General features: G+C 37.8%; 1 protein-coding gene across 5 annotated transcripts in view; it reads right to left on the bottom strand.

Moving 5' to 3' along the window:
- The window catches only part of bnc2 (basonuclin zinc finger protein 2), a 472,589-nt gene that overhangs the window by 150,866 nt on the left and 308,268 nt on the right, over positions 1-13,455 (bottom strand). For all 5 annotated transcript variants that reach the window (XM_062971890.1, XM_062971893.1, XM_062971889.1 and 2 more), the window contains one exon: positions 1,113-1,215. In XM_062971890.1, the coding sequence (XP_062827960.1) occupies positions 1,113-1,215 (103 nt within the window). The remainder of the gene's footprint in view (positions 1-1,112; positions 1,216-13,455) is intronic.

Raw genomic sequence — 13,455 nt, 5'->3', positions numbered from 1 at the left:
CTGGCTGCGAAACTTTCGACAACTGTACATTTTTATAGGGAGATCATGGGCTAATCACATTGTCTCTAACTTATATCTTTACTATGATGTAACATCATGTACAGCACCTTGAATTTCTTGAGGTTTATGGGCACTGTAACCTTTCAAAGGTCAAAAAAGTGCTAAATGACATGAATATAGGACATACAATCAAATCTCTTCCACTGAAACAAGTTGGACATAACATTTCCCACTTTCATCCCATTAGCTATTAGCTATAGGACTCTTAAAATGGATAGGTCTTTAAGAAGTAGTTTTGAGATTGGGTAAAGTGGGGTATAAAACTGCTAGCAGTGAAATACTTGACTACAAATTCTGGACCATTACAGTAACTTTGTTACTCTAGAGAATTGTTGAAAAGATTCCAGCAAAACATACCTTCCTGCTTGTGCCCTGATTACCTAGGCCACATTTATGTGGGTGAAACACCACCAAGCTTTTCACTCAATCAATGTAGAAAAAATGCCTTCCTTCTGCTGTGTTGGGTTCTGAAAGACAGACTCTAACTTGTTTCAATTTCTATCAAAAAATAATGAATTATTAGCTATTTTTATATGTGTTGAAAGCTCCACAACACAGTGATACCATAAGCAACACTAGCTATATTGTAAATAGTTCACTGGGATCATATTAACTTGCTAACCACCCTAATAAAACAATAGACAGTTAATGTTGATTTGTATTTACTATGACTTGATTCAGATGTCACAATAAATCAAAACAGGGACAGACATCCTTGAATTCATTATTCCATGCCTTCATTCCATGGAGTGGTTGTTATTTTGGAAGCCTGTGATTCTAATTAACCACAGCTTGTTATACTCAGAAATCCACAAATCTACCTCAAACTACTAGGTGTGTGAACCTAGCTTGCTTAAATAGTTTCATTTAATGTGTGTTAACAACATGGATTCCTTGGCATATTGCTTGCCACTGCTTGCCCTTCAATGCTGTTTGCCAAGGAATTCCCACTGTTACCTCCCATCCTTAAAAACAATTGTGGGGACTCCCCTTTTTCCTGGTTTCCAAAGCTGTGGCCTGGGGAAGAAGTGTGGAAGGAAAATAGTTCTTACCATGTGCCACCCAGCCATGTTTACACTGATCGCAGGTTCTCAGGTTTATCTTCCCTGGTTGGAAACATTCACATGTGCAATTTACCAATGTACAGCGAATGGCCTAGAAGAAGAAAAGGGAAAAAAAACCTTCCATAAACTTATAATTATAATCATAACGTAATCAGAATGGGTTCTAAAATGACCATCAAAAATGCTTCCAAGCATATAGGGAATGGCAGGAATCTGATTCTTCTCCCTGGAATTTACCTTGATTTCAGCTTTATCACAGACTGCTCTAGAAAATTTCCTCGTCTTCCAGAGATGATTTTGGGGGCAAATAGCAGCAACATGAAGGGGGAATATGGAATAACCCTTATGAATGTGCAGAATGTCATGAATGGCTCTTTGGATCATGGATATAAAATATCAAGAAAGATGTTGCTGTGCATCAAATAGTTGCTTGCAGAACAGTTGTCATTTACATTTCCCTGGTGCGTATATAATACTTATTAAAATGAAAACATGGCATGAAATAACTTGTTTCAATGAAACCATGGGAGGGGCACATCAAAAAAGGACTTTTCTCATAGTCACAGAGCAATTCCAATTACAGGAATGCAAAAAGTCATCATCATCATTCCATGATCATGAATCAATGTTTCAAAATATTACAGGTCCAAGTCCACATTGGAGTTTTAAATGAAGGGAAAAAAAATATGTGTCACACAAATGTGGTTTAACTTTCAAATGCCCAAAGGAATTTTTTAAAAGCGCATTATGTTTTCACATTACAACATGTCATGTTAATCATAACCATGAATGAAGTATGTACTCAAATACATATAAAGGGAGAGCAAAGGTTTCCTTCACCACCCTTGGCCCTCTTAAAATAAATTCCAAAGTTTTTTTTTCTTTTGGAGTCATATAAGAGATGAAATCCAGAATGGCATCAGAACAATGACAGAAAAGGAAAGTTGACTCCAAAGACACACAGCAACTTTCATGCACTTCCACTTTTCCATTTCTTTTACAAGGCACCCAGTGTTTACTTTTTGGCAACTTACATATTTCCTTTAAAGCCAATCTTCCCTTCTTAAAATGGAATATAGGCAAGCAGGGCTGAAACACACTCCGTACAAATAGAACATTTACATTGAAAGAGAAAGATAGACAATTCCTTTATATTACAAAGCAAATACATAAATAATGAGCCAGCTTTTTTAGGGCAGGACCTCAGTTTTTAAATAGTGCTAAAGTTGACCCGTGCTCCTTAAGCTACTACTAGTAAATTTATGGCATGCATTTAGACTTAATTTGCACACCGATTTTTGAAATGGAGGGAATTATATTCATCATTCACACATTAACAATGTACTGTAACTACTTGAAATGCCAGGAAATGATCACTCCACCAATTTAGATGCAACCAGTGATTACTTTGGAGTCGAAGGCCAGAGGGAGGGGGTTACTACCTGTAATTGCAAGAACATAAGAATTTTCTACATGCTGTATAGAATTGTAAATCTTTACATTATAGGCCCTAACTACGTTTGTTTCAAAGTAGTGGTATTGGCTACATTATTATATGCTCCTGCTTGGAAGTCTCATTGAATTTGGAGAGGACTACTTCTAAGTAAGCACGTATGAAATCAGGTTGTTTATCTATGATGTTATAGGCATGAATACTAAGAGGCATGTGTATAAATGCTCAGAGTAGTAAGTGGCGGAAGCACTATTGCTTTCCATGCTGTACCCACTGAATACATTGAATTTGCTGTATCAACTGTATCACTACCAGAATCAGTTGCCTTGCATACCACTCCCTCGCGGTGACACTTCCCCCATTACACGTGTGCCCAAGCAGCGAGGATCCATGCTGGCTCCATCGGAGACAGCACAACATGGGCTGGCTACCCTGTTGGGAGGAAATGTCGTATGCTGCTTCTACTCCATTTGTGGGCTGGGCCTCTGCCAGAAGTCTAGCAATGTTATGGGATGGGCAGCGTGCCCATCCACCACTGGACTGGTGGGAAAGTGTCCTAGGTTGCTTCCCAAGCCCTGTCTGATGAGGTTGTTAATCTGCAGTCCCTGAAAGCTCAGGGATGGACTACAAGACACAATACAACCCAGTCTAATAGATGCAACATCTCTGTGAGCAAAGGAATTGAATCCCCTTTGATGGATTTGTCACCTTCACGTGGTGAAGGGGCTTGCGTGTTCCAATGAACCTGCAGGCACAACCATGGAAGTCACACACTCCCAGGAGTGTCTACAGGGGAGGATCCAGACCAAGAACAATCCGAAGACCCAAAGACCTCAACGGCGGAGCAGGTGGAGGATAACATGGTACATGTTACAATGGCTGTGAAGGCGGAATAAGGCTGCAACAGACTGAGAAGCCACTCTCGTTGTGTTAATCACACCACTGCTAGGACCTCACTCTGTGAAGACTGTGCGTTGACCGGCCGTGCACCGACCTCCACTCATTAAAAAAATCATGCACAGGCGTCTTCCAAGAAATGGAGGACCATCATCCTCGAACTATGAGGGATCGCCTAAGTAAGTAAGTAAGTAAGTATCTAGAACATTATTAACAGTAATAATATTTCTATATATTATTTCCTTTATTCTATAAGCTCTAATAAGTCTTTGCAGTCTTTTTCCCCAAGTGATTCCAGCCGTTTGCACCATCCTTGTGTCTTTTTCCCCTCTCCATCTGCTGCTTCATATAAGCCTCTAAAAAAGCATTGTTGAATGAGGAACGAGGGAAGAGGAACTTGCTGTATTACACCTGACATTTAAGTGTTCCAACTGACCAACTGTTCATTAGCAAGGTTGTAAAACACTGTTGTACCTATCACTGATTAAAGGAATTAGAAATATGAAATATAAGAGCAGCCATGAAATTGCTGACTAGGCAAGAATAATATATGTGATTGTAGGTTACAAAATGAAGGAAGGAAAAAATCTACCAAAAGGTCCCTCACTGTGTTCAATACTTTATTGACTCAGTAATATATCAGGTCTCCCCAAGTCAGTAATGGTGTCTTTCTTTAATATGTTCATTAATTAATGAACTCAGTAATTAATTGCACTGCAAAAAGGCATAAAAAGGGGGAGCTCCTTGTGCTAACACATACTTTCTTTCAAAATTTGTTTTCAGTGTAGTATGTACAGCTTGCTGAGGTTTATCCTATTAGTGGATGCAGCAATTACAACCTAATACATATCTGAACAGTGTTATAGTAGCTCTACCAAAGGTTGAGAATAATTTTTAGAAATCCCCACTTCCCTTCTTTTTCAGGAATAGTTTAGTAGACTTGTGGGGAAAAAATAAATTCAAGCTAAAATACAGTATTTCAGCCCAAGATAAAATGTTATTGTCTGAATGACTCATTTAGCCATTTATAAAAAAAAACTATCACATTTAGTATCCCTTATCCATAATGCTTAGAACCAGAAATTATTTGGCTTTTTCATTTTGAATTCTGGAATACCTGTATTTGTACACACACACGCACACACACACACAAATTTTAGAGATCACATACAAGTTCTAAACATGAAATTCAGTTATGAATATAGCCTGAAAAGTAATTTTATGCAATAATTTAAAGAATATTGACATAATAATTGTGTACACTGACCCATCAAAAAGCAGAGGTGTCACTATCTCGTTCACCCATGTGGACCATTTGGGAATATTTTAGATTTTAGAATTCAGAATATTAAAAGAGAACTTTCTAAGAATAAAGGAAAGAATAATAATAATTGCTTAGGTTTACTTTAATTTTTTTTACTAAAGCTGTAAATTCCCCCTTCATAAGTAGTCTGTGTATTCTTAGGGTGCATCAACACTGCAAATTAATGCGGGTTCACACCACTTTAACTGCCAAGGCTCAATATTATGGAATCCTGGGATCAGTAGTTTGGTGGGGCAGTTACAAGTGATGTCAAACTAAATTAATTCTAGTGTAGATGCAGCCTAAGAGTAAAGTGCAAACTCTTTTTGCTACCAAAACTGGAGGGTGCAAATGAAACATTGCCACCATCCAACAAAATACAACCCCTGAGCATTAGACAGATAATAATGATGGATTTGTTGTGCAATAAATCTGGACTCCAGAACATTATATCTTTTCATGTAAATAACCAACCATGAGGTAGAACATCAAAGGCATTTTCTACAGGGAGAGCTGATTCAGAAGTTCTTGTATTTCCGCTACGATTATTAATATCTATTACGAGCCCTTGAAATATCAGTGGAAAAAAATCACAATTCCATTCAAATACATCGTTATGCAAGTTACAGGAGAATTCCATTTTTCCTTTAAAATAATATTTCTGCTAATATCATGTTTAAAAAGAAGAAACCACACTGAAACACACTAACTATTTTATCAAGCATCAATATTTTTAGCAGTGCGTCTTAGCTATTTCCTCTTTACCTAATATCGGGGGATAAAATGCTATCTGATATCATATTACAATATGTTAGCAATAGTGGTAATGCTATCCTTTCAATAACAGGAGCAAGGGATGTGTGGTGGCAGGAGAACAAATGAATCAATCGTGTATTAATTGATTAAAATGCCAGCGGTGACAGTGAAAAGAATTGATGCACTGATACTGCTGTTGATGAAATTACTCCTGTTTGTAGTGTGGTGGGAGGTGGGGAGGATCAATTGATGAACAGAGTGTGGTATTTTTTGTTTGAAAAGCAATAGATAATAATGCAATTCTATAACTGGAGGTCACTTGAGGGTCATCTATCTGGACTCACTACTCTAATTTAAGGTAAATCCTCATCAAAGAGATGTTTCTAGACATAAATCTGGATTTATGAAGGGACAATTTGATTAAACCTGTTTAATTCGATGACATAGCTGTGTTAATATGGAATATCAGCCTACAAAAGGCTCGTCTAGCACTTTAGAGACCGAGAAAGAAAAATTAATAATATAAACTTTTATAGACTACTTGAAATCTACTTCATCAGATGCATCTTGTCTATAAAATTATGCTGCTAACTTTGTTCTCTCAGCCTCTAATGTGCTATAACATCCCTTTTGTATATTATTTAATCCTAGTAGCCCAGTGAGCATTAAGGGAGCAAAATAATAGAGTAGTGAATCCCTTGGCTTATTGAATTTTCTAGTAGAAAAATTATAAAGTTTGAGAAAAATGGAGTTGGGGTGGGGGGAATAATAGCCACCAATGAAATATTTTCTTTCTTGGAAATAGTGAAACCCTTTCCACACATGATTTTGCAACCTCTAGATCAGGGGTTCTCAATCTGTGGGTCCCCAGATGTTTTGGCCTTCAACTTCCAGCAATCCTAACAGCTGTTAAACTGGTTGGGATTTCGGGGAGTTGTAGGCCAACACATCTGGGGACCCACGGGTTAGAACCACTGATCTAGATGCCATATGTAAAGAGATTCATATGTAAAACTGTCTAAAGCAATACTACTCAAATTTGTAGTCCTTAGACCTGTGCTGGTCATTATCTGATGATTGCTAGTTTAGTGCTAGTTGCTGGTGTGCTAAAGAAAAAAAAATGCCAGTCTATATCTAACAGCCTGTGAAGTGCTCACATCAGGGTACAATAATGCCTGGACATTGATCCTTTCCATATTGAAATCATTACACATGGTGTTTTGCTTGTGGTCAGTCCTCCCAAATTTTATATCTTCTATTGTTTTAAGTGTATGTTGTTTTAACTATTTCTCCCATATGGGGAGAAAAGTGGGGTAGAAAATAAATAAATCTTAAATTGTTGTGTGCCTTCAAGTTGCTCCAATAGTTTCCTTTCCCTTCTCCTGAGTTCGAGAGAGTGTAAATTGCCTAAGCTCACACAGGACATCATCACATTGAGGTCCACATGGCAGGTGACAGCTGGAGGATTCACCATTTGCATTGTGGCAAATTTGACGAGCAGTGAGGGACTCCATGCTCCGTATCTCCCCCACATCCCCCACTTACTCATCCCATGGGGGGGGGGAATGTTGCCACCCAACTTCCCCCCACACTGGCCCTGTTCTTCTCAGTGAGAACATGGGAAACCCCCTGTGTTCTCTGAGAAGTGTCCTAGGATGCTGGAAGGATGGAGCCCCACCAGAAGTAGCTGTGCATCACCAGATGGCATCCAGCAGACTCCATCCTCCCAGCATCCTCCAAGAGTCCCAGGTGCTAAAATTCCCTAATGTGATGAGCTCTTTAGTGTGTTTCCATGCCCAAGTGGGAACTCAAATACTGAGTTGTAGTCCAACACTGAAACCACTACACAATGCTGACTCTCTGAGCATAAATGCATAAGACATAACTAAGAAAAATCCCAATCCAGAATGTATTTCTGCACTTAGGACATGCTGCTATTTGCATGAGAGGAATCTACTGGAAAATAATCACTCCTTGAAACAGTATACTATTGAAGCATTTAATATTTTAGCCATTAATAATAATAATAATAATAATAATAATAATAATAATAATAATACTTTATTTATAACCCGCATCCATCTCCCTGAGGGGACTCGGAGCAATTCACATGGGGACCAAGCCCAATCAACAGATAAAACAATACAACAACAGCATAATTAAATAAAACAATAAGAGTAAAGTAACATTCATAAAATACATCAGCGAGTATCAGGACTAAATGGTGGGGATATTAAGAAATTACTGGGAAGGCAGGCATGTGCAAAAACGCAAGGCAATGGACTTCAAAACACAAGGCAATTCAGGAATAGGGCAAAAGACTGAGGGTTAGGGCTGTAAATAGTTAAAACTGGATGGTGATAAAAATGGACCTACTGTTTGAAAGCACATTGAAACATCCAAGTCTTCAAATTTTTGCAGAATGTGGCCAGGGTAGGTGCTAATCTATTCTCCCTAGAGAGAGAGTTTGATTTAAACTTCACATCAAAATACTTTGCTAGCTTAGTTCCTAAATTCTATAATTGCCCAAATAATGCAGTTTTTTTCACTCTTGTTTGGACTCAGGCTTTCTTCAGTGGTTGCCTTTGAAACATTCATCTTGACCAGAATGATGTGACCTGCTTGTTGACTAACTTCAGGCGGAACAACAACAGGGAGTGCTTTATGAACATGTAGAACTTGCTGCCATAATATACTCTGGATGTCTAGCTGGGTGGCTTTTTAAAAGTTTAAAACTCAGAAACAAAACATTTATTCACTGTTATAACTACACTACATCTGAGTTACTCTATAAAACCCAATTCTTAGTTGTAAATGAATTCTATGAAAGATAAATGTAGATTTTTGTGAATATGCTTCAGGCTTGGTGATGAGACAGATTTCTCTACTCCAGGAACTGGACAAAAGCAACGTATTCCCTATACATGACTTTCAATACTATGGGACATATGTCAGGGTTACGATAATCTTACGATCTTCTAGTTTTCCTCAAGGGACATGCTCAGAGTGTGGTGTTTGGAAACTCCTCTTTTTGACACCATGGTAACTGAATGGTGATGTTCCCTATCTCTATGATATTTAATTTATGAACTAAACTATTAGGAATGTTTTTGGAGTCCAATACCACCAATATACTGATAGCACCTCATTCTATTTCTACTTCCTGCCTAAATGTGAGGAATTGTTCTAAATCAATGCCTGAGATTTGTTATGAACTGGGTTATTGGAGTTGACTGGAAAGCATATAACAACAAGAAGCTTTCCTTGCAAACACAACTAGGATATAAGATTTGGGTTTTATAGGAAGCTCAATCCTGATTCTGACATTCTCGGATATGTATAAGGACTTTATTAGCTAGTCCTAGGCTTACTAACTCCTTACCACATAAGCCATGTAACACTCTATTCTGTAAGTCCTCATCATCTGAAGCTAGGAAAATTCAATGTGTGCTGTGATTCTGCAGCAATGTCTGCAGGAAAACATCTTTTTAAAAATTCAGAGCTACATTTAAGCATCTGAGATGGGTTGCAACTAGACTTGTGAAAAAAAGTTGTAAAAATGTCTCATTCTTGATCAGAGAGGCCGCCTTGACATGATTTTAGTTCATTAAACTTAATGAACCCATTTTAAGAACCAAATAATCTGATACGCTCACACACAGGATCCCCAGTTGGAGCAACTGTTGAGACAGATGCATACACTGACACAAATACATCTTCCTTTAATTGAGTAACTGTTTTTAATCTTTTTAAAATACACAAGCACATTTGTTTTTATTTGTTAACTATTTTGAATGCTGTTTTGGCAGAGATGTGAGATAAAAATGTATAACATTCTCAAAGTCCACATGGATCTTATTTTGGATAATGTTAATGGCATCCTTTTTCTAGCAGAGCGATGGATTTTAATAGGCAGGGAAGAGAGTAATTCTCTTTATTAGAGCCTCCCAGCCAACCCCCCCCCCCCCCCCAAAAAAAATCTGGGTCTAGAAGTTTGAGAAAATTTACAGAAGTGATTTTTGGAAGGGGTGTGGACATAAATGGCAAGTGTTTTGCCTCAAAAATGTTGCATTTAGCTCTATGTTTACTCAAGAGGTATGTAGGATCTCACTATATCAAAGTAATAAATTGGTTAGTTTGGGAGGGCGCGAGTTGACAATGACTTAATCCATGTTGTCTTCGTATTTATATTTTATTTTCTAACTTAAAACTAGCAACCCATTTTGTCTTAAGGGTTTTTCAGAAATCTAGCCTTTTCCTTCTTCCATATTTATTGATTTACTTACTTGTTTGTTTGTTGTTTATCTAATTCAACTATTGTTTTGTTAAGTAGGAACAAATACAAAACTTGCAATACGCTTAACATTTAAGACCCGGCAAGCCAAACAAATCTAACACAGTTACGGCAAACAGATCAGATACTCATGGCATAATACTCATGGCATGATAGATAAAGAGAGATAAAGAGAACAAGCAAGAGTCTTCGGGTGGGTCTTTACCCTCAATTATGATCCCATGAACATTGAGATGCGTGATCTCAGTTCAGTCATGACTAATGATGTGAGGGAGAAAACAAACATATTTCTTCAAAAAAAAGTTTCATAAATCTATTTAGCAACACTGAATGGACACCACATTTCCCTGATCTGAAATTTAAGTAACTAATGCAATTTATTATATAGTGAGTGACAGTGAAAATGGGAATGTTCCAGTTAGCACAATGGACTTAGGTTAAATTCTTTGGGAAGAAGTTGTGCAAACAAGTACAGCATACCATGCACTATTCATTAGGTGTGCTACAGTTAGAGTATGGACTGTTTTCGGTGTCTTTGATAATTAAATTTGAACAAATAATGCCAGCAAAGCACATGCTGTAAACATTGAAAGTCAAGTTTTCTAATAAAAAGTATTCCCATATCAGTTAATTTGAGCACATTATTGAAACCACATTAAGTATGCAAGAATACATCATGACCATACACTTACAGCTAGGCAGTGGAGGGAAAGCTATACATTGCAATGATAGGGCTACAAAAGGTCTCATGCTGGGAGACAGGAAATAAATAATACAAAAATATAGAACTACTAGCTGTGCCCGGCCACGCATTGCTGTGGCTTATGGGAATCATTTGTTGGCCAGATGAAATAGCAGTGAATAGCCTTGCAGCCTCAAAGCCTGGCTGTTTACTGGAGTAGCACCCTCAATCAAAGAGCCATTTTGAAGCCTGGCTACTTCCTTTGTAGGGGAATCTTTATTTGGCCAGATTGAATTGCACTGAATAGTCTTGCAGCTTCAAAGCCAGGCCACTTTCTACATACGGCATCCTTGCTAGGGCAGGTTGAATGGGACAGAGTAGCCTTGTGGCTTCAAAGCCTGGGGGTTTTTCACCTAGGGGAAATCTTGGTTGGCCAGGTTGAATAGCACTGAATAGCCTTGCTGTTTCAAAGCCTGGCCACTTTCAACCTTGTGGAATCATTGGTTGGCCAGTTTAAATAGTGATTAATAGTCTCGGTGTGGCAGGTATGAATGCTGCAATTAGCTACATTGATTAGTATTTAATGGCCTTGCAGGTTCAACGCTTGGCTGCTTCCTGCCTGGGGGAATCCTTTGTTGGGAGGTGTTAGCTGGCCCTGATTGTTTCCTTTCTGGAATTCCCAATTTCCCTGTTTTCAGACTGTTGCTCTTTATTTACTATCCTGGTTTTAGAGATTATAGTGTTCTGTATTATTATATCACTGTAATTATTACATATTAGATTTATAATCTTATATTATCTTCTTAGAACTGGATTATATGAGGCCCCTTCTACACAACTGTATATAATCCACAGTGAACTGGATTATATGGCAGTGTGGACTGAGGATAATCCACTTCATAGCAGATACTGTGGATTATCTGCCTTGGCATTCTGGGTAATATAGCTGTGTGGAAGGGCCTTGAGTTTACACTGCCATATAATCCAGTTCAAAACAGATAATCTGTATTTTATAGGCAGTGTGCATGAGGCCTAAGTGCACTCTGCCTCTGCCCTGGGCACCATTTTGGCTGAGGGAGTTGCTAGGATGTGATGGGGGTGGGGCCTAAAGGTGGGGGGGGGGCTAAAGGCAGCTGAGCCTACCTTTCTAACTGGAAGTTAGTGGGAGAAAGGCTCTTCCTCATCCTCTGTAATCTTGACTATTTTTCTAGGTTTTTTTAATTGAAAGACATACCTTGGATGACCATGACTTTTGTGGCCAAATTTGGTATGACTGTGTTCAGTGGCTTTGCTGTTTACTCCATAATAAAGTGCCACATTACATTTTTATATATAGAGAGAAGCATAACGTTAAGCTGTGTACTATTTCTGCCTTCCAAACATAATAATAATAATAATAATAATAATAATAATAATAATAATAATAATAATAATAATAATAACAACTTTATTTATACCCCGCCACCATCTCCCCAACGGGGACTCGGGGCAGCTTATAATTTCTTAAAAGTATCTAAAGACACATTTGATAAGACCACCCTTGACATGGCATAAGGCAGAAGCTACCACAAAGCTTCATAAAGGTTTGATGGGGAAAATATAATACACAATTTCCATAATTGTACCAGTGATAGTAAATAACATGCACATGGGTTTTAGGCAATCTGTGTGGTTATTTTTAGGTCCTTTGATAGAACATTGTATGAGTAACCAAAATACAGTAAAGATTTGCGCAACTCAAAAAATCTTCCCTCTGGAATTCAGAGAAGCGAACACTACATGTTCTACAAAGAACCACTTTTCTTGGAAGGCAGCCATTATACCAGAAAGTGTCATGCAGATATTGGTAAATCCCAAAGTAAAATAATTTGATTCCTCATTTTGCATTTCAACGCTATTCAATACACTCGAGTGTTTCTACAAACCTCATACTCTGGAATCATTCAGATACAGCGTGTGAATCGTTCAGAACATCTCAGTATTATATCAGCAGTTTTACATCATATTATATTAGCATTGTTTCCGATGTGTATTTATTTCCACTAATACAATTTGAAAGGTGCTAATATCATTATATTTCTCTGTGGCATTCAGGAAAACTGTACTAATATGATATGATGGTAAGAATATTAACAAGACATAAGGCTTCTATGGAGGTAAAATAAAGTTCTTCCATTACGAAAAACACCTTGCAGAGAAATGTTTTACAAAACCAAGTATAACTGTTGTTCTGGAACAACTGGAGAATTAAAAACTACACTGTGGGGTAAAAGAAGAAAGAAGAAAAAGCATTTGAAATCCTGTATCTGCACTGAGACACTCTGTAGCCATATAAAGACTTTACAAAAATGCATTTTTTCTAGGAATGTTCTAAGAGAGGATTATGCAATGACACAGCAATCATGTATTAGGGAAGGTTCTTCAAACTTTTAAAGCAGAGGGACGGTCCACATTCCTTCAGACTGTTGAGGGGCCGAATTGCCATTTGAAAAAAAATGAACGAATTCCTATGCAAACTGCACATGTCTTATTTGTTGCGCAAAAACAAAAAACCCAAGAAAAAAATGAAAGAACAATACAATATTTAAAAATAAGAAAAATTTTAACCAACATAAACCTATCAGGATTTCAATGGGAAGTGTGGGCCTGCTTCTGGCCAATGATATAGTCAAGTTAATTAGGATTGTTGTTGTGTGCCTTCAAGTCATTTCAGACTTTGGGTGAGCCTGAATCTAAAACTGAGTGTGGGGGGCAGGTAAACGATCTTAGAGGGCCGCATCCGGCCCATGGGCTTTAGTTTGGGGACCCCCGTATTAGGGGTAGCTGAAACACTGTGGGGGTTTCAGTTTTGGTGAGAATTGTATAAAACATAAATATTGTATAGTTGTGTTATACTGCACCCTGCGATCTTGAGATAATGGGCAGGATATGCATATTTTAATAAAC

This window comes from Anolis carolinensis, chromosome 2 (assembly GCF_035594765.1).
Source record: "Anolis carolinensis isolate JA03-04 chromosome 2, rAnoCar3.1.pri, whole genome shotgun sequence".
In the NCBI taxonomy this organism is placed as follows: Eukaryota; Metazoa; Chordata; class Lepidosauria; order Squamata; family Dactyloidae; genus Anolis; species Anolis carolinensis.
The sequence above is the reverse complement of the archived record's forward strand: the minus strand, read 5'-3'. Positions and strand labels throughout refer to the sequence as shown.